This window comes from Rousettus aegyptiacus, unplaced genomic scaffold (genome assembly GCF_014176215.1).
Source record: "Rousettus aegyptiacus isolate mRouAeg1 unplaced genomic scaffold, mRouAeg1.p scaffold_m13_p_7, whole genome shotgun sequence".
Taxonomy (NCBI): Eukaryota; Metazoa; Chordata; class Mammalia; order Chiroptera; family Pteropodidae; genus Rousettus; species Rousettus aegyptiacus.
The window spans coordinates 98093110-98115773 of record NW_023416310.1 but is presented as its reverse complement, the minus strand read 5'-3'; the positions used below and the strand labels follow the sequence as shown (position 1 = coordinate 98115773).

General features: G+C 39.0%; 1 protein-coding gene and 1 non-coding gene across 5 annotated transcripts in view; both read left to right on the top strand.

The window, feature by feature from the left end:
• The window catches only part of CTNNA1 (catenin alpha 1), a 187005-nt gene that overhangs the window by 157772 nt on the left and 6569 nt on the right, over positions 1 to 22664 (top strand). For all 4 annotated transcript variants that reach the window (XM_016160595.2, XM_016160596.2, XM_016160598.2 and 1 more), the window contains exons 10-13: positions 1773 to 1865; positions 12219 to 12375; positions 20490 to 20690; positions 21330 to 21481. In XM_016160595.2, coding sequence (XP_016016081.2) covers positions 1773 to 1865; positions 12219 to 12375; positions 20490 to 20690; positions 21330 to 21481 — 603 coding nt within the window. The remainder of the gene's footprint in view (positions 1 to 1772; positions 1866 to 12218; positions 12376 to 20489; positions 20691 to 21329; positions 21482 to 22664) is intronic.
• On the top strand, positions 20852 to 20915 carry LOC118605868. The gene has a single exon (XR_004952267.1). It is a non-coding gene; the product is annotated as a small nucleolar RNA SNORD52 (small nucleolar RNA).

Sequence of the window (22664 nt, the reverse complement as noted above, 5' to 3'; positions counted from 1 at the left end):
ATAAAATTATAGTAGTAGTGACTAGAGAGTGGATGGCAGAAACAGAGTGACAGATCTTCCTGAATCTAACATTTGGCTGGTCTCCTAAATGGAAGGAGCGGGACAGGGTAATGGGTACCCCCACCTCACCAGGGATCTCTGTTAGTCCTGAACTACTGATTCAGTGATCAACCGCACATATTATATTTGTTTTTTAAAATTCCTTCTTAAGGCAATGAAGCAATAGAGAATTGTGGATTCATGAACACATCTAATTTAAGCTTTCTACTTCATTGTAGCATTATTAAATGTTCATTTGGGGGATAATTTTTTTTTTAAGTTTTATGTTCTATAAAATTTAGCTTAGGTCATATTTTGCAGTGATTTTTAAACAAATAGAAATCTACAGTCAGCTCTACAGATTGTCATCATGAAGAGAAAAATGCCTCTTGGCTCAGGTCCAGTTGATACCAGAAAGTAGAGTTGTAATCTTCAGAGAGTATAAATGTTACTTCTTTATGTGATTTTGAAGGCCCCTAAACTTTAAAGTTCTGATTAATTTTAAATTGTCTTAAAATTTTATTTTTAAAAAGTATGTTCTTCTTTCTCCTTGTTTAGACATTGCAGGATTCTAATAGTTAGCAGTCTTACAGAAAGCCGATAACCCCTAACTGTAATTCAGCAAACAACCACAATAGTATATACTTTTCTTGTGTCTTTATGTGCTTAAGTTGGGTGGAGGAGTGAAAATCAAAGGTTATTGCCATTGTCCTTGTTTCCTCTGGCATTTAAGTTCCTGGTAAGTGCCTCTGATATTCCACTGCCTACACCTCTATCATTCATAACTGTTTGCAACTGGGGGAAAGATGTGTCTCAGAACCACGTATTCAGTTGGTGTATAACATTGCTGATAGAATTGGCAAGCCTATTCATTTAGAAACTTGGGCAAGTGATCACACAGCCCTGGCAGTCACTACCGAGCAACATTCTCAACATAGCCAGAACTTCGATAGAGGAAGTATGACACAACTTAGAAAGATTATTTCTGGCTGCACGAGCAGTGTCATTAAGATAGTTGCATGGGAAAGTAAAGATTTTAGTTCAAATGAAGCAGCATTGTTCAGAAAAGGGTCCAGCTCTCAGTGGTTTTGAGAGCCCAGTTGAAGGACAGTTTTATTCTTAATGATGGGACATCATCCCTATTTCTTTTTCAATTTCTGATAAGGATGGCTTTGTATCCATTTTGATTTTGTCTTAATGCTGTTTTTTTATTTGAAAAATAGCCGTGTTCAAATAAAATTCATCTTGGTTTAAGGTAAACATCTATTCACCTGTCAAAAGGAGATAGCAACTTAGAATTTCTATTTTCTTCCTTCAAGAACAGCTGCAAAGTATGTTTTTATTTGAGGATACCAATGGTTCTTTACTGATGCCCTTGCTTCCTTAGCTTTTCTCACATTATTGCCCTCACCAGGAGAACCTCTTTCTGAGTTTACTGTTCAGGCATGTTAGAGCCTATGTAAATAAAGCCTGTGAGTTACAGGCCCTGGGAATTTTCAGGGTTCTGCCACCAACTTACAATATGACCTGTGTTATGAGTCCTATAATTTCCTTAGCAAAAGCTAAAAAAATTTGTCCTTACAAGCAAGTAATCAATCTGTGAAAAGTAAAACACCATTGGTCCTCTTGTCATTTATTCTGTGAGAGTCAGGGGCGGGGTAGCTTTATGTTTGTTTTTGATTGCAGTCAGAGAAAAATCTTGAAAAATCTTTTTATGATGTTCTTCCTCCTAGGTCGCCAACTTGGCCTGTTCCATCTCAAACAATGAAGAAGGTGTAAAGCTTGTTCGAATGTCTGCAAGCCAGCTTGAAGCCCTCTGTCCTCAGGTAAAGTATGACCAGCAATATTTAAGGTACCACTAAACTGGATTTTGATTAGAGTGGAGATGAGGTTTATTTGTTAGTTTTGTTTTTAGGATTTGGGGTAAAAGTCTTGGAGACAAAACAGTGATGAAGCTTGGAGAAATTTACACTTCAGGTGACATTTTCTCAGGTCACCACATATTACTATCCTCTTGCCCTTCATTAAAAATGCAGTGTCCTCCATGACTGGCAAATGGAGGATGGGTAGCAACCACACCGTTCAGTCTACATCCTCCTTGAGAAAGGGCCATTGGCAACACCTGGCAGTCCTGGAATCACTATGAGCCTAAAAGTATAACAGCTACCTACCTGCACGCCATCTTAATGCTAAGTATTTGACTCTCATTTTTAATGGCATATTAGAAGACTGGTGATTAGACTAAGCATCTGGGACACTGGAAAGACTGAAGCACATAGAAGAATGGTTGCTTTGTTAAGTGCCTAATGTGTTGCCTGCCTCCTGTGAGGGGAACTGATCCTGTTTGTGTGGCCTAATGCTCCTTGCCACTCATGGGGATTTCTAAGCAGTGTAAATGCTGTTTCAGTGGAAGAGGTTGCCTCTCTAGGTTTCCAAGTAGAAAATGCTTATGGGCATACTCTGAAGATTTATATTTACCTCTCTCTAAATGGCTTGCCAGATGGCAGTGGCCACAGATAATGGGGAATAAAGCAAGGGAGCCTGAGTGAAAGAATAGAGGTCACAGGAATGGAGTTTCTGTGTTGTCTGTAACCAACTTTAAAATATACTGTGACCAGTGCTTTGACTCTCATATAAATAATTCCTGATACTCAAAGTAGGTAACCAACATCAGTAAAGCCTGGTTACTAACACGAGATCCTAACTGGTACACAAGTTAGTTATAGCATTTGTGCTTATTCTCAACCATGTGGATTGGTTTGCCAGTGAGAGTTGCTTCATCTAAATATTAGCATGATGGGCCAGTTGTGAATTCATATTATGTGAAGGCTGTGTCCTCAGCTTTAATCCAGTCATGAAATCTGCTAGTGATTGCTAGCTGTACAAATAAGCAGAATGGATTGAGTCACCTCCAGAAAGTTAATGGATGACCAAGGTGTATAAAATAACTTTAAAGCAGATTTCTAAAGGTTTGGCATTCTTTCCTCAAGTTTGCCATTCTTCCCTATCAGCACTTTGTTTTTAATGTCTTTGGTTCTCCATTTAGTTTTGAAATGCTTGAAAAGCGACAATGCTTTCACACATCGGCTGAAACAGATGGTAACATGGAGCTGATCACACCTACCAAGAGTATTTATATAAATGATCTTAAAGCCTAGGGAAAAAATCACCTGGAGAATCTAGTAGATCCTGATAAAAGTGACGATTTGTATAAATCACATGTGGCTGAGTTTGCCATCAAAAGCATTCTTTTTCTCTCTCATCTGTAGTTTCATTTCTCTTACTAGAAAAGACCTCAAGGGGAGTGGGCTTAGATAGACAGTGCCCAGACCAAACTTGGCATTGGTGGTATGTCCTAAATAAAAAGATGTTTCTCCAGATGTGATTATTTGCGCAGATTGTCACCTAGGCGCATTCCTACCCTTGCTCACAAAAAGGGCCAGGCAGATTCGGTAATGGCAAATACAGTAGCCGCTTTCAGGCATGGTAATGACATTATGTGCATTATCATGTATTATTTCTAGATGCGGCAGCTGTGACTCCATTCCAGCCCATTATTGTTAGGTCTTTTCATTATTTTTAAAGAGGAGTCAGCAGTTAAGATTTTTTCTGTCAAGTCTCAATTTTAAATGATTAATAACAAATTTAAAGTTTGAAATCCTTTGAGAAGTGTAAATAAACCAGACTCTTCTGTGAGTTGCATCTGGCCTACCTTGGTCCGTGTGTTTTGTATTCAGAGGACTTCTTCAGAGTAGCTGATGCCCACCCCTTTGAGGAGAGGAATTTGAGCAGAACCCTCTCCTGATTCTTCATCCTTATGTGGACACTGATCTTGGGCAGGGCGGGGAGAGTAGGGGAGGGTATCCTACCACTAAGGTGTTCGTTCCGCAGTCACTGGCTTGTTCGATAAACAGATTCTAAGCAAATTAATTAACTAGGCTGGTTAGTTCGCCAGGAGTTTAAGGTACTGTTTAATATGCTGTAGCATTTAGACAGATAGTTATTATATTAAAGTATGTGATTCTTTATTGTGAGGCTACTGTCAACATCTGTCCAAGTGTGGAATGCAGGTTAGGTTTTCCCAGGCTCTTTTGTGTCTCATATCCAGGCTGCTGCATTCAGGCAGCTCTGGCTCCTCTGCTGGGGTGCCCTTCTGTGCAGCTTCCCTGGGGGGGGCCACTTGTAGCTTACAGTGGGCTCCTAGGCCTCATTGTTCCTTTCTGGAGGGAGGAGGCAACAGATGGAGCTTCTAGAAGATGTTTCTTTCTCATTTTTCAGTTCACCCAATACCAAAATTAACGTCTAGAAGTGAGAAATTCTGTTCTAAAGTACTAACTTTTTAGTAGTCAAGTGACTTTAGCTCCAAATATTTGAAGTTAAAGTTGAGTTGAAGAAGTAACCTGAAAGTGGCTTTATTTTGTTTCTTGTGGCGGGAGGAGCACTCACATTTTTTGGTGATTTGCATTTATCATGAGTAAAAAAGGGAGAGATCAGTTCTTTCTTTGCTTGGCCTTCTGCTTTGTGGCTGCATTATATCTCACCCACTGTTCATCAGAAAGGGGATCTACCTCCATCTGAGCAGAGCCCCAGCTTTATACACTTTTACAAACATTTTAAGGGATGCTTGTGGATGTGCCTAATCTTAGTCCATGGTAGCTGCTTAAAATATTTCAGTTTTTCAATTCATTTGGTGCTGGCTAGGAGGAAAAAAGGAAAAAAACAAACAAACAAAAACCCTGCCAACAGCAGGTTCTGACAATTGAGTCTTTAAAATTTGAGAAGGGCATTTTGGAGATGATATTATTTAATATTTTATTTTTCTTAGTTCATTATGCAAGAATGAGTATTGTACATTTACGTTAATACAAATAATGGCACTTTAGTAATTCATATAGCCTGATTTAAAGCATGGCCTTTCTTGGAGATCTATACAAGGATGAATTATTTGAAGCCACTGCTTATCTCCATATTTTGGGTACTTTTTACTAACTAATTTGAGAAATAACTTAAAGTGTACATTCTTCTATCTCTTAGATTTATCTTCTGTGTTGTTTTTTCTTCCATTGTGCTTGTGGAACACTGATCATTTTTATGGCTGACAGGCTCTATAGGCATCAAATAAGTACAAACTCAGACAGGCTTAACTTGTAGGTGGTGAGAAAACATAAAGCGTTTAAAAGGAGCATCTAAGACATACAGGCCAGGGTAGCCTGTGGCCTCAGCTCCCACTTATCTTTTATTTTACAATCATAGGTCCATCTAGCTTTGAATGACCTCACTTTCCCACTTCTGATATTCTCTAATCTTTTCTTACAAAGCATTTTCACAGAAGAGCTTGAAGGAGATGCTTCTAAAAGTTTCAGCATTTTTCATATCCCCCACTCCTCCCGAACTCTCCACCCCAGAGGTGTACTGTAACAGGCTTCCAGAAGCCCTGCAGTCTCCTTGTAAGGCTTGCATATTGATATTTATCTTATTTTCTTTTCTTGTGAAGTTTGGTTTCCGTATCATAAAAGTTGGAAAGTATTTTTTCCTCTTCTATCTTCTTGAAAAGTTTGTATAACCAGTATTAGTCCTATTTTAAATGTTTGGGAGAATTTACCAATGGCGACCATCTGGCCTGGAGTTTTCTCCATGGGAAGGTTTTTAACAGTGGATTCATTAATAATAGATAGCAGGGTATTGAGGTTAGCTGTTTATTCTTGAGTGAGTTCTGGTAATTTGTATTTTATCAGTTGTTGCTCTGCCACTCTCTTCCTTCTGCTTTGGTTTAAATTGCCCTTTTTCTAGTTTCTAAACTTAGAAGCTTTTAGATCATTGATTTGAGACCTTTTCTAATGAACAGTTAAACATTTAATGCTCTAAATTTCTCTCAAAGCAGTGCTTTAGCTACATCTCGCAATTGTTGACATGTATGTTAAATAGTGTGCTTGGGATGGTAAGAAAGTCCTCATTGAGAAAGTGCTGTCAAAGCAGAGACTTGGAGGAGATGACAGAACACATCGTGCAGAGTGTTTTGGGGGAGGGGACTCCAGGCAGAAGAAACAGCAAATGCAGAGGTTTCGAGGGAAGGGGGTCAGATATCTAACAGGAGTTTGGGTGGTATAGCACCTTTTAGGGCCATAGTAAGTAGGGCCTTTGGCTTTTTACTCTGATTGACATAGGAAGCCATTAAAGAGTTTAGAGCAGGGAATTGACATGATGTAACTTAGGTTTTAACGAGGTCTCTCTGACTTCTGAGGAAGGATGGAAGCAGAGGGACCCCTAAGGAAGTGGGGTAAGCAGGATAATGCCCTACCCACCAAGATGTTCATTTCCTAATCTCTGAAACCTGTGAATATGTTACTTTGTATGGCAAATGAGACTTTTAGAAGTAAACTAAGGCTCTTGAGATGATTAGATTATCCAGACAGGTCCCCAGTTTAATCATACAGGTCCTTCTATGAGGGAGGCAGGAGTGTCAGAGTCAGAGAAGATGTGATCATGAAGCAGGATCTGGAGTGATATGGCCAGAAGCCAAGAAACGTGGGCAGCCTCTGGAAGTTGGAAAAGGCCAGGGTTGGATTCTTCCCTAGACAATCCAGAATGAACAGTTCCGTTGGCACTTTGCTTTTCGTTCTGTAAAACCCATTTTAGACTTCTGACCTCGAGAGCTGTAAGATAATACATTTGTGTTTTAAGCACAATTATGTTTGTGGTAATATGTCACAGCAGCAGTAGAAAACCAAATTAGAGGCGCTCGTATTCATCCAGGCAAAAATACAGTGGAAGTTGTGAGCACTGATTAGAATCTATATATTTTGAAGGTAGCATTTATCGAAAGATAATATGTAAGGGGGACGGGAAATAGAATAGTCAGAGAAGTTTCAAATTTGAGCCTAAGTAGCTGGAAGGATGGAGTTGTCATTTATTTTGATAAAGAAAAGTAGCTTGGCAGAAGGATGAGCTCACTTATGGACATGTTAATTTTGTAGTGTCTACTAAATGCAAGATGCAAAGTCAAGTTGAAGGAAGAGGTCTGGACAGAATGTATAAATATGAGATTTATTAGCACGTACATGGTGCTGAAAGCCATGAGCCTGGATGACATCACCAGTGCATATACCTGGAGTAAAACAGTCTGGTAGCTAAAACCGAGTTCTCTAACATTTAGAGTTTGGGTAAAGTAGATTATGAAAGGGTTAAGACCAGAAGAACACATCAGAAGCCGATTCTATCTTTGAAAGACAAATGAGAAAAGTGTTCATAGCAAGGGCGATTATTCATGTCAAAGGGTTGTTGAATGTGAACTGAGAATTGATTCTTGGATTGAGCAGCATATATAGAGGTATGGTCCATGGCTCCATAGTATAGTGGTTAGCATGACTGCTTTACATGCGGAAGGTCAGGGTTCACGCCCCAGGTGGAGCGTGGTGCCGGGTCCCCCCAGGGGTGCCAGGCCCCAGGGGCGCGCCACAAGCACCTGGGAGGAGACAACCTGCCTTCAGAGATCCAGTTCGTAAAAAAGGGAGACAGCAACATCCGCAGGTCAGGGGTGGAAGTTGCGGGGGGAGAAATAAAGAGGGGGGAAAATAAAATGAAAAGAGGTAAGACAGAGTTCATGGCACAGATGCAGGTACAAGGGTAGATGGGGTGATAGAAATCTATAGATATTCTCTCAATTGAATTCACTTTCTCATTTAAATAAAATGCAGAGTTATAAGCTGAGAGTGAGGATGCTGGCAGAGGTGTTATAGGTTTGAGGCAGCAATATAAAACAATTTACTTAGAGCCCAGGCGTGAGAGGAAGGGATGGACGGGACTGAGGAAATGTCTCCACCTTACTGTTCCCAGCACTGTGAGTCCACCTAAAGGTGAGTGATCAAGAATTTTAAAGCAAGACTCATTCAGCATGATTATAGCAAGAAAGCATGAGTTTTATTTTGCACATGTTTATTTTGAAATATCCAAGACATCTATGTGGAACTTTTGGGTCTGTAGCTACGGTATGAGTTGGTGGCCAGAATGAGTAGTTTAGGAAGGAGATGCTTGAGTAGTTGGCACATGGGTGGTATGTGAAATCATGAAACTAGATGAAATTGTTCACAGGTGGGAGGAGTCTAGGAAGAGGAGAGAAAGAATCGAACCTTGAGAAACTCGAACATTAGTGGAAGACAAGACAGCAAAGGAGACAGAGAAGAAATAGCCAAGATAGTGGAAATAAAACTAAGTATTTGACAAAATCTAACATCCAGGCCTCATAATACACTTTGCATACTACAAGTAGAGTTTCCTCAGCCTGATAACATCATATCTAATGGTGAAACATGATGCTCAACCTTTGAGCATCATGTTTCACCATGATGCTGATGATTATAGGGTAGAGGCTGAGTACTCTACCCTATAATCAGAAACAAGACATCTTTTCCTCATTTTCGCCTGGTACTTGGGTGTTCTCCTTACTGATTTACTTAACTGTATATACGTTATCTGTCATATGTATGTACTTAAATAGAGAAATAATAATATAGTCAGATTTATAAATTGACTTCTTCCATTGTTATTTGGAAATAGAGTTCTCTACGACATAAGAAATATTTATTTCTATTTACATTTTTGTTCAGTAAATGCATAAATAATATTCTAGTCTTGATATTTTTAAGTTAACTCATCTATCTGGACAGAATCTTAGTACATAAATATAAGTGTAAAGTGAGGCTATAACTTAATTTTTCTCAAAATAGCCCATCACATGTAAAAGTAATGTACCATTCACCACTGGTATGTGATGCCACTTTTATTGTATGGTGAGTTTTACTCTGTGATAGGATCCATTTTTATTAGGCTATTCTGTTCTAATTACTTCCTCAAGTTTTGTTTTGTTTTGTTTTAGGGGAGGGAACTATTCTCAGCTATTTGTTGTTCCAGATTAATTTGTTAATAAACCATTCAGTCTTCCTATGCCTAAAAATGGAATGTAGTTCTATTTATTCAAGATTAGTCACTTTGTTACTTCAGTTCTTTTTTTTTTTTTTTTTTACAAATTTAATCCTACATATTTCCTGTTTATTGCTTAATGAATATCTGACACTCCCCTCACTTTATATTTTTTCCTGGTATGTAGAAAAGTTACTGATTTTTATATATTTATATTATCTTTAGCTACCTTAGTGAACTCTTATTCTAAGAGTTTTTTCAGTTGATTCACTTTACTATCCTAGATAAACGAAGATCTTCTGCATTAGAAAGTATTTTTGCTGTCTCCTTTCTAACAGCTTTCCCTATTTCCATTTCCTATTTTTTTTTCATTAGCCAGAAAGACCATTATATTATTAACTAATAGTATCAACAGGTATTCCAAACAATAACATCTTGATTTCTAAGGCAAATGATTCTAGAGTTTCACCACTAAGTGTCATCTTGGAAGATTATTTAAAGTAGTATGTTAAGTATCTTTCTATCTTTAATTTACTAAAGTTCATCAGAAATGGGTATTTATCAAGTTTCCTTTATAAACAGCTTTGTAATCGAAATGAGAGAATTAACCTTAAGCAAGGTACTGTTCCTCCATTATACTGTATGAGATAAGATATTACAGAACAAAGAGAGCAATTTTCTCTTTGTAATGGAAAATTATCTTAGTATTTAAAACATATAATTAAGTCTCTGCCTGTGTTTACTTGGCTCTCTTTGGAAACATTTTCTTCAGCCAAATTTTTTACAAGGTCTGATTCATTGATACATGAGTGAATTAATGAGTTAATTAATGAAGTGAGTAGTCCACAATGGTGAACCACATGGAAGAAATGAATGGCAAGAAGGAAAAGAGGCAAAGAGCAAGCCTTAAAATGATGAAAATACGGGAGATAACAGCATAACACATGAGAAAGATAGGATATCTCTTCTTCCAAATAGTTTATTGTACAAAGCCATACACTTTTGAAAGTAGTTGGGTATTAATAATTAATAACTGGGACAGCCTAGTCCCCCTCTGCCTGTGAATCAATAATTGATTGTCTGTCATTTCCAATTGTTAGGAGGGAAGAAGAACAGTGCACCATTCTAGTGGGTCTAATTCTTTAGTTTTTTAACTGTAGTCTTTGGGGGCTAAATTGATGACATCATTCTTGAATACCCTTCCAATATATTGGGAATTATACACATGACCCCAAGATATGTAATTCTTATATCATCTAAAAAAAATGCCATCCCAAACTCCTACCATCAGGTTTGTATGCCCAGATACCACTGTGGTAACTACTTTCCTGCCTCCAGATCTCCACTCTGTCACCACCAGTTTAGTTCCTCTCGTCTTTGCTTCCTGTCCAAGTTGCATTATTATAAACATTTATTTTTAATAACCCATAAGCACCTTGTACTAGAAATCTTAACTATCCTCTCAGCTCAATTTTCATACTACTTTCATTTCTCTAAAGAATTTATACTAATGGACAATAGGCACATGAAAAGATGTGTAACATCATGAGCCATCAGGGAAATGCAAATCAAAACCACAATGAGATAACACTTGATCCCCAGTAGGATGGCTATAATTATTTTAAAAAAGTGGAAAAACAAGTGTTGGTGAAGATGTGGGGGAAATTGGAACCCTTATGTGGTGGAAATATAAAATAGTGCAGCTGCTTTGTAAGGCGGTTCCTAAAAGTTAAAGTTAACCGTATGACCCAGCAATTCCATTCCTATTTATATACCAAAAATTAATGAAAACTCAAAAACATGTATATGAATGGTCATAGCAGCATTATTTTTTTGCTTGTATTTACATCGTCCTATTGAATGAGTTTTTAAATTATAGTTGGCATACAATAAAATATTAGTTTCAGTTATACAGCATAGTGATTAGAGATCTATATAATTCACATTGTGATCATACCACTAAATCTAGTACCCCTCTTCCCCCTTACATGTTTATTACATTATTTTTTCCTTATGCTGTACTCTATATCTCAGTGTCTGTTTTATAACTCTCTATTTATACTTCTTAATCGCTTTGCCCTTTTTAGCATTACTCATAATGGCCAAAAAGTAGAAGCAATTCAAATGTCTGTCAACCGATGATTGTACAAATAAAATGCGGTATGGCCACATCATGGTATATTATGCATCAATAAAAAGGAATGAAATACTGATACATTTTACAACTTGGATGAACCTCAAAAATATTATGTTAAGTGAAAGAAGCTGGTTACAAAAATCCATATATTGATATGATTTCATATATACAAAATGTTCGGATTAGGCAAATCCATAGAGATGGGAAGCTAATAAGTTAGTGATTCCCAGGAGCTAGGGGGTGAAGGAGTGTTGAGGGAGAATGGGGAATGACTGCTAAAAGAATAGGTTTCTTTTTGGAGGTGATGAAAATGATGATTGTGGTAATGGTCATATAACTGAATATTCTAAAAACATTAAGTTGTACAGTTTAAATGGGTGAATTCTTCAGTATGTGAATTACATCTCGATAAAGCTGTTTTTTAAAAGAAATAACTTTTTAAATTTAACATATTTTACACTTTTCTACGCAGTTGTTATATGTCAAATGTGCCTATTAGGTAAATGCTTGGAACTGAAATTCAATATATTTTTCACAAATATGCTTCGATAATGTATCACAAATCTGGAAAGCTAAATGTTCATCACGTGATTACTAAGAATGATAGGTAACTGGAATAAACTTAGATATCCTACAATAGGAAAATAGTTCTATACCTCCATACGATGGAATAATAAACAGTTAATGTTTTTGACATATATTTAATGATATAGAGAAGTATTTAAAAGAATAAGCTAGTTTTATGTAGCAGATAATTCTAGTTGTGTTTTTTGACATGCATATTTGTATGTATATGAGGAGAAAAAAGCCTGGAATATAATGTCAAAAATTGAGTTGCTATTACAGAGTGGAAAGATTTAGCGATATTTTTGTTTGTAATTGTCTGTAGTTTCAATATTAGTTTATTTCTGTATTTCATATGTGTTACTTCATTCACACATAAAAACCTATTGTTTAACGCATTTCTCTACTCCATCTTCGTTAGTGTTATGGTGGCATGTGGTATCATGTGTCCTAGTGAAGGGCATGTGAAACAAAGGCATAGCCAACTCTATAACCATATTATCTCACCTGTTTTATTTTCATGATTTTGAAGGGTAAATAATGAACTTTAATATCTTTGCAGGTTATCAATGCTGCATTGGCTTTGGCAGCAAAACCACAGAGTAAACTGGCCCAAGAGAACATGGATCTTTTTAAAGAACAGTGGGAAAAACAAGTCCGTGTTCTCACAGATGCTGTCGATGACATTACTTCCATTGATGACTTCTTGGCTGTGTCAGGTAATGAGCTGGTTCCCCAGAGAAGCATGTGAGGATGTGCATAATTACTTTTGCCTAAGTTACAATAATGGACAATCAAAACGTCCCCAAGTCTGGCAGGTAATTTATTTTAGCAATAATACTGTTCTGATTTTCATTTTACTTAAAAACAAAAACCAAAAAACTACCACTGACTCCTGAGCAGTGGGTGGTGGAGTTGGACTTGTTTCCCTTGTGCTGGGGGTGATCTCAATCTTGGAAGCATACATCAGAAAGCTGGTTGGCAGAGGTTTTTTCCTGTTTATATAATAGAGTAAGATCTTGCAACTGTGACCTTTGCAGCACCATAACCATCTACCCCTCTTCCTGATGTTGTGTTTAGAAAGAACTTTGACCTGTGTCCTAGTAGAGGTAGTGGTTATTTGTTACGAGCAAGTGAAACATAGGAGAAAGGAATACCAGCACCATCACCTTTAGGTTTTTTTTTTGTAAAATACTTTTTCCCTTCTTGGAAATCTCCGTCTTTTGTCCTCACAAATGATGGTAGTTTAACTGCCTACTTTTCAAAAGACCGATTGCATGATGCACAGACAGAAAACAGAGAGGAAATATTTAAGTGCCATTTAATTATGAACTTGTAAAAAATAAATCTATGTAATTCACCTCACAAAAACAGTTGATTTCATTATATAAACATAAACTGGTAATGACCTAGTAAATTGCATTTATATAGAAAATGTCTGTCAACTGCAATTCACTATTTATCACACAGAGATAAATTTCAGTCCCTCTCTTTAGACTTGAGCAAGTATAAATGCATTCTCCTTCTAATGGGGCCTCTGCTGCCCTTGACTGCACTGCTTGCTCTCTGGAGGTGCCAGGCTTTCTGAGTCCAGTGGTTGTGGGCAGAGTCAGTGGCTGAATACTTGTAGAGCTGAAACTGCCTGTCACCACAGGCTGGAACATGGGAGATGCGAGTGGCAATGGGGCTTGAAAACAGAAGCAAGTCTTAAGTACGTGCACACCACAGTCCTCCAGCAGCAGTGACCTATATAAGGTGACAGCGTGTTCTGCATACCAATGTTCCGCTGTCTCTGTCTGCTTTTCTTGGGATTGGTGGCTTACTTGATAGAGTGGGAAGCAGGTGGTCATTAGACTGCAGATAGAAGGGGTAAACCATGCTGCTGCAGGACCGCCAAATTGCAGGTACTGGTACTTTAAAACAAAAACCCATTTGGAAGCACATCTTTGCAGGTGCCAAAAATGCAGCAATGGCTTTTTTGGGAAATCTTGGCCTTCTGTTGTTTTTCCCAATGAAGTACTGAAGTATTCTTTTTCATAGATTTAGAGAAAACATTCCACCTTCACAGTACACTTTTAGTCAAACAAGAAATTCTGAACTCTTAACGCAAAGCCCCCCTCCAGAGACAGCTATTCCATTCCTAAACTTCCTATCTTGTGATGAGGGTGAGTGTATCTCAGGGTTGGTCTGAAGGGATTTTTAGTCCTTCTTACAGCAAAATAAAATAAAATATGAGAATCATTACTTGAAACAAATTTAAATAAGTTTATTTAAAAAATATGTATGACTCCTAAAATCAGACCTAGGTTTCGATTATGGCTTGGCCACTCCCTGTCTTTGTGACTTGGGAACACACAGCTCTTTGAGCCTTGATTTTCTCATCAACAAAATAGGATAAATAATAGTCCTGACATCACAAAATCATTGTGAGAATTCAGGAAGTCGGTGCATAGAAAGCACTTAGCATAGCAAACGGTGGGAAGACAGTGCTCAGCTCACACCGGCTTTTATTATTAATAAGCCCTATTTTACATGGTTCTTACAGAATTCATCTGTGTCTTTAATACAACTTTGAAAAATGAAAAAAAAATGTAAGAATCAGGTATCCCCCATGCAGCATTCTTCAAATCTGAGAACAAAAAGGATTCTGCAGTGGCATTTAGTGGGATCCAGGTGGTATCTTTAGGGTATGTGACATTAAATAGAAGAATGGTAAAGAGAGATCAAATTCTTTAACAGATACACTTTTGCCTGGTGAGTATGCTCAATTTTTATGCAAATGTGGAAAGTATAAGGGTTGACTTGATGAAAAGGAGTTTAGACAGTTATTATTTAGCATATAAAAACACAGAACAGTTCTTAGTCAGAAGGTGGTGGTGGTTTCAGAGCACCTGAATTTTAGAGGTCAACCTTGGTGTATTTCTCTAATGTTTTGTCACAGACTTGCTTAGCAATGTCAAGTAATAATCATCAGGGCAAGGCTATTATTCACAATTCCTCTGATTTTTATGATGTGCTTTTTAGGGGTATGGGATGAAGGGAGGAGACAAGCAGATCCCTGTGTAGAATTCTACTGGAATAGCCAGTTAATATTTAGCATTCAGACTCCTTTAGACCTTCACATACCTACTCACCCATGGCAGTTTTAGTGCTTTCTTTGTTGGAGGATGACAGATGTCTCCCCATCTCACCTTACAGCCTCAGTAGGGAAATGACTGGTTTTCATTGAGAGGGACCTTACTTTTAACTTAGCAGGTCCGCACTGGTCCCCCAGTCCTTTGTTCTTGTAGAGCTCACAGCATCTCTAGATGTGCACCATGGATTGGAGAGCAGGTGTCATCTACAGCAGTCATGGGCAGTCTTTAGGTAAGAAGTCATGTCTTGGCCTTACTCTGATCTGTCCCCTTGGCCAATTTCCCCTTGCCTTTACACACATTGGTGCATCAGTAGTCCCATTAGTGAGGTAGATGTGTTTCTCAGTAGGGGGCCTGCCAGGCAAGTGCCCAGCATAGGGTCTTAGCCTAAGGTTGATGGGCCTCATAAAATTTCGCCAAATGAAAAGTAAGGAGGCTGGCTGCTCGGTTCCTTGAGTGGTGGTTCTCTGCTGTATTCTGGGGCCTTGTAGCCCTTCAGCAGTGTGAGCTTTTGTGTATTTCCACTGATGATTTCCCACCATCACATTGTCTTGGAATCCATGGGGCCTGGATGTTTGCTGCTCGCTCACTGGGACCCACCAAAGGAGAAGTTATCTAAGCATAAAATTGAGAGGGCCCTCTGCCACTTAGTCTTTATTGTTCCTGGATAGCCATTCCATTGGTTCCAGAAGTTCCCTCATACTTCTCAAAATGCACATCCTAAGTTTGTGGCCCAAAAAGTAATGGTCATCTTATATATAATCTGGTGAAGCCACCAAGAAGATCCTGATGCCAGTGTTTTATGAAGCGGCAGGACAGGGGGACCTTGAGCCACCGCATATCATATATGAGAGTGGCATTTGAAAATAGAGGGACATGCATGCCACCCCCAGGGAAGAGGAAGTGGGGACTCCTTTTCCCCAAGCTGCTCTATTCAGAATGGTGCCTTGTAAATATTGGAGATGGTTTAGGATGCTGGAGAGCATTAAGCTAACCATGAGTATATTTATATCGACTGATCTCTTAAGGATGGTGGTTTGAAATTTATCAAAGTAATAAAGACTGAATTTCATTTTAATTGTATTCGATACATGTTTTCCATGGAAATGCAATTTACTTTCTGATTTACTTCTTCTGCTTATATGTGGAAGTTTTGGTTCCTTTTTTAAAATTTTTTTCAAAAGATGTCAGTGGTTCTAATTGGTTTATTACATTTGTTTATTGAATGCTCTTGGAAACAAACAATATATTGCATTAAATACTTGGGGGAACACACACGTGATAATTTGTAGTCTTTCTTCTTCATTAACTATCAGTATACCCAAAGATATTAGTTTGGGAGGACATTAAATAAAAAGATTATTATGCCTAATTTTTTTGTGTTTAATAGCAAAAATGCAAAACTAAAGGTGTTTCTCTCTTTTGAGGAAGTAGTATAGGTGATGATAAAGTTAGGTTTGGTTTCTGACTCCCATACCCACATACTGTGTGACCTCAGGCAAGTTACTCAGATACTTCTTTGACACAGTTTCCTCAGTAATTGTGATTTTTAAAAAAAGAAATGGCTACCCTATAGTAAAATGTCAAGCACTCAGACTGTTTCCCGTTATATATTAAACGTCCTTTATATCAACGGTCTCCAACCTTTATGGCACCAGGGACCAGTGCTCCTATAAGAATCTGATGCCTAGTGATCCGAGGTGATGCTAGCACTGGGGAGCGTCTGCGAATACAGATGAAGCTTTGCTTGCTTGTTTGCCCACCACTTACCTCTTGCTGTGTGTCCTGGTTCCTAATAGACCATGGACCCATACTGGTCTGCAGCCCAGGGGTTGGGGACTCTTGTTTTATATGATATCTTCTATGTGTATACAGGGATGCACCAATAAAGATATCCAGAGCAAAGGGTATGCAAAATAAGCCCAGTTCTAGATTGTGGACTATAAGTTTATGCATTCTTTCTGGAAAATGCCAATTGGCTTGGTTCCTGGATGGCAATTAGGCACCATACATCTACTTTAAACATATATGCCTTTGACTTAGTAATCCCATTGCTAGAAATTTTCTCCAGGGAAATGTACTCAAATATTTGCCAAAATACCTGTACAAGGATGTTCACTTCAACTAAAATGTGTAAGAGAAGGTTGGGTAAGTGAATTATGGCCCCTCCATCTGTCCAATAGGGTACTATGCAGCTATTAAAATGGATAAGGTGTGGATCTGTAGAGACAGACCAAGAAAGGTTTTCAGATGAAAAACAGATGTAATGTCAATAATATGATCCCCTGTAGACTGTGGCATGATTTTTTATTAGAAACCTGTCCCCCAAAACTGTATGGAATAAAAAGTCTTTAATGGGGTACAGTCTTTAATTGGTACGTCTAGTCACAATGGACCCATGCTGAGTTTTCTGGGGATTTTGATTAAAGTAAGTTATGGTTTAAATTAGTGTGGGTACCTCCAACCCTCCTGTGTTTGGACTTGTCCAATGGAAATTCACTTCTCCCCTCAGGCTTCAGTGTACTCTGCACTGAAGGTTGATGCTCTGCCCTAGGTGTGTGGTGGCCTTAGCTCCCTGGGGCGTTCCTAGAGACAGCTATTCAGTGAAGGTAGAGAATATTACTTTAGTCAGCTTCTTGAAACAGAAGGCTTCCTTAGTCATTAAGGAATAACAAACCCTTCCCTGGTGTGGGTTCATTTGAAAGAAAGTCTGTATGAATTCAAGAAGTTCTAAATTGAATTTTAAAAACATAGATGAAGGTTAACAGCCCTGGTGGAAGTTTGGGCCACTTTGTTTAAAGAACAGAAAGAATGCCATGCGCTTCTTTCTCCCCGCCCTCCAAGTATAAATAATCGTGAAACGGGTGAGTGTAAAAAAATCAGTAATATGAGAAAACACTGGTTCACAGTTTAGTAAGCAACATCTTTTCCTCTTCCTTTCCTTTTCTTAATGATATAAAACAAGTGTAAAATATGTTAGATTCAGTAAAAGGAGCAGTTTTTAACCTAAGACCTAGTATGATAAGCAGGCTCAGTACCATTCTGTTTAGTTTGAGTTAATATGTAGAGTGAGTGTACGTAAAAGATGCTTCTGATGGGCTCCAAATCAATTTATTCTTATAATTAGTTCTATATTTCCCTAAAATTTGTTCATGTAAAGTTTAATATTTTATCTTTCAATAGTGCAGTGATGTAAACCCTAACAAGTCTTCTCTAACTTTTTAATTAGGGTGTAGAAGAAGGAAGGATGAATACTCTATATGATCCTATATAGAGTATCCAAATTACGGTTCTTAGCTATATTGTGGTAATTCATTTTTCCCTTCTGTAATAAGAAATCTTACTATATTATGGCTTCCCTTGAAAAGATGTTTTATTGATTGATATTTAAAGATTTTTGAGCACTTTTAGGTTCACAGCAAAATTAAAAGTTACAGGGATTGCCCATCTACTCCCTGCTCACACGTGTGCACAGCCTTCCTCATTTTCAACATCTCCTATTATAGTGGTAGATTGGTTAGAATTGACACATCATTATTACCCCAAATCCATAATGTACGTTATCATTCATTCTTGGTGGTTTACATTTTATGGTTTGGGGCAAATATACCCATCATTATAGGATCATATAGAGTATTCATCCCTCCTTCTTCTACCCCCTAATCTTTTTACTATCTTCTTAGTTTTGCCTTTTCCAGAATGTCATATAGCAGGAGTCATATAGTATGTAGCCTTTTTGCAGACTGGCTTCTTTCACTTAGTAATGTACACGTAAGAGTTTCCATGTCTTTTCATGGCTTGACAACTCATTTCTTTTCAGTGCTGAATAATATTCCATCGTTGGATGTACTAGTTTATCTGCTTACCTATTGAAAGACATCTTAGCTGCTTTCGAGTTTTGGTAATCATGAAAAAGCTGCTTAACCATCTCTGTGTAGGTTTTTTTGTGGACATCTCCTTTGGATAAACACCAAGGAGTGTGATTGCTGGATCATATGCTAAGGTCACTCTTTCTCATTGTGATTTTTTCCTATCTTATTTCATTTACCAGTGGTTTTAGAATGGAGAGATCCTTATAGAGTGAGTCCTTGCCTGCAGTCTCTTGGGAACTACAAAGAAAAGAGGAAGGCCTTCGTTAGTTCTTGAAACCCGAAGGCAGGACATTTTGGTGGTTCTATTCTTTGATTTGCTAGGTACCACTTGCCTCTGGCTCCCCTTAAAATGAGAGGAAATAGCATATTGTGACCACTTTCTTGTTTTGGGTATCCTAAGAGGTCAAGCTTATTGTTTTATATAATGTGACTATGTTAGCAGAGGCTATGATGGAAGGGTAATGGATTTTGGAAGTGGATTAAATCAGGAACCAGTCCTGGATAATGACATGTCACAAAGCATAAGGTAGCCAGGGCTCACAAAGAAATTAGCAGGTGTGTTTCTTAAACAGGTTACAGCTGTCCTAATTGTTCTGGCTCTTCCAGAAGAACTGCGGCCATTAGCCTTGCACCTGTTGTGCCAGGTACTCTCTTGGTTTAAGGGAGTAACCATGTGTATGACATTGCTTCTAAGAGTTCTTTTATGTCTTGAAAAAAACCTTTCAGAGCAGGAAGGAAATGGTCAGGTTTCTTTGGCGTTACTCGTCCACTCACCCCATTGAATCTGGGTAGCCTTGTCATTCAGGGCTGTCTGCTGGTGGTCTCTGTAAGGACATCCCCTTTCCCATTCTGGGTCTGTTAATCTAGATGGACCTCATCCATTCTGACAGCTGCATAGTGTCCATAATTTATTACCCACTCTGCTCTTGGACATTTGGGTTGCTTCCATTTTGCTATGTTAGATGAAGTTGAAGCAAACTCCTTTTTCTGGAGTTCCCAAGATCCAGTGTCAAGCTTTTGCTTTGAGGAAAAATAGTTTTTATGGGTTTTCCAATTCCAGTTCTATGACTTGGAGGAGCCACTGATCAGCTTAACAGGATTCAAGAGTTTCCTCAAATACCACAGCGGGCCTGCCTGCAACCCATGAAGGGGTTAGAGTCTCCCCTCAGGCTCGCTCAGTGCTCTCCAGAGGCTTCAGCCTGCTTTCCAGCACTTTCTCCTATCCCAGGGCTGTGCTAGCTTCTTGGTTTGTTGGCATCTACAAGTGGAAGGGGCATGGGACTGGAAGGATAAAGCCTTATAGTGAACCTTTTCTTCACTTTTAGACTTTGGCATATAAGGTCAGTGAGATTCAAGGGAAAGAGAAATTAAGGTTTTGTGATCTGAGAACATCTACCTTAAAGATGGGTATCTCTCACTCTTTTTAACCCTGGAATAAGGATTGCTATTCTTGGAGGTGATTGCAGGTTGAGTTTCTGTGGGACAGTTAATGCAACAGTTAATCTGTGGTCTTCAGTGACACATAAAGCTTTTGGCACTGTAGCTGGCACAGAGTGAGCACTCAGTGAATGATAGAGGCCAACTTACAATTGTCCTCAGCACAGGGAATATAGTCAGTAATATCGTTAATAACTGTATGGTGTCAGATGGCTATTAGATTTACCAGGGTGGTCACATGGTAAGTTGTATACATGTCTAATAACTATGTTGTGCACCTGAAACTAATATTTACTATATATTATAATTGAAAAATAAAAAGGCAAAAAAAATTGTCCCCTTTTTTGTGGAAGTCCTCCTCCCTCATTTGGCTTTTTGCTTATTCCTCAGAGAATCACATTTTGGAAGATGTGAACAAATGTGTTATTGCTCTTCAAGAGAAAGATGTGGATGGGCTGGACCGCACAGCTGGTGCAATCCGAGGCCGGGCAGCCCGAGTCATTCATGTGGTCACCTCAGAGATGGACAACTATGAGCCAGGGGTCTACACAGAGAAGGTGCTGGAAGCCACCAAGCTGCTTTCCAACACAGGTGTGCGAACTCCCTCCTTCACTGGTGCTCCCCGCACAGTCTGGGTAGACCAGGCCATCCTTAGTGCAGTCCCTGTGGGTAGAAAGGAGATTAGGACTCAGGGCTTAAGAGTTCTGGGTGGTACATCAGACTTGTAAGAAGTTAGCAAAATTAAGGCCTCTGGGAATGATGATTTCTCAGACGAGAGTCTGACATTGGTTCCGATGTCAAAAGGTTTTTAAATTTAAAAAAATATTTAAATATATTAGGGCCTCACAAACACATTTCTTATGTGTGTCCCATGACTAACAAATGAGGATAATTGTGAACATACTACTTAAGATGAACTTCTGAATTAAGTCTCCTATTAAATGCTAAATTAAAGAGGGTCCCTTTCTTAAGCCCTCAAATTAATCTTCCTTCAAGTTCTTAGCCATCCAAATCCTATATTGTAGAATCTGGTCAGAGACAAATGTGATGATTCTAGTCTTTGTAAAATATGGCATTTAATTTATTTCAGCCGTAAATACTTCTTATAGGTAGAAGCAGAGGCTCTTCATCATACACCTTGTTTCTTCCTATCTGAATGAGGGATTTAGGGAGGGCTTGTAGAATGATGTCCGCTGGGCCAGGAGGATTTTCCATGCCTCTTTTCCACAGTTATGCCACGTTTTACTGAGCAAGTAGAGGCTGCTGTGGAAGCCCTCAGCTCAGACCCCGCACAGCCCATGGATGAGAATGAGTTTATCGATGCCTCCCGCCTGGTGTATGATGGCATCCGGGACATCAGGAAAGCGGTGTTGATGATAAGGGTGAGTAACTGCATTTCATACGTTTTAACAGCTCTCTCTTATCACTTGCTAAACTTAAGCAATGCATCATTCTGGAACTCAGCAGATGCGTTGCCAGTATATTAAAACCATGAATCCAAAAGCTGTAAGAATGAGATATATTTAATTACATTGTCTGAAATGACTTTGAGTTGCAAATTAGAGCCTGAACATGGGTCGAGAACAAGAACCAGTATGAGTTGGTTTTGATGATTTAATTTAGTGCAAATAGCCACCCCAAATATGAGGCTGCCATTTGAGTTAGAGGGAAAGTACAGAAAATTAAGGCTTTTCAGTGAATTTCAGAGACAGGAGTATTTTCTTAATACAGATTGAAGTTATTCTTCACATGGAGCACCCCTCTCTTCGAAAGGGTGGTAGGTAGGATGCTAGATCTCCAATGTGTCCTAGGTGAGGATGAGGGACTATTGCAGCCCCTGATAATGTTCCTTAGCTTATAGCCAAGCATTGAGCTGAATGGAAGTGCCATCTGCTCTGGGCCACATGTGACCCATCTCAGAGAGAGCAGCAGTCCTTACTGTCTGAGAGAAAGTTCAGGGCCCTTCCTAGATTGGCTTGAACAGGTCTTGAGAAGTTACCAGCCTCTCTGTAATGCATCCCTAGGGTGCTGGGCCTGGGTCTCAAAGCTACCTTTCCCATAGCAGTTAATCCCGCACATGCTATTCTGAGCACAAGCTTGTGGCTCTGAGAGTTAGTTGGGCCTGTGTATAACTCTCCTAGGGCCCCCTGGGCCAGACCCTGCCCTAGCTGCAGAGTAGGCAGTTGGGAGTATAGCGCCTACTTGCAGCATAGGGGCTGCTCTGCTGTGCTCTCTAGTCAGGTCAAGAGTTTCATTTATATCTTTGTGCTTTGTTAGTCAAACCTCCCAAGGTTGGCAGGGATTCTGACCCACTTTTTATCTCTAAGCCTGGAGAGCCTGGCCAGATTGTCAGCTGGAAGCAGAGGTCATTTCTAAGGCAGTTGCATCAGGCTGGACCCATTTGTAGGCAGTGTAGAAACTCTTGGGCAAGACCACACTGCTCTCTAGGGTGAGAAGGAAAGAAAACTGGGGATTGCCTGGTTGGCTGCTGGATGTTCTCACAGGCCCCGGGTCACCTGGACATGTTGGCAGGGGGCTGGTGGAGCCCTTTGCTGTCTTCATCCC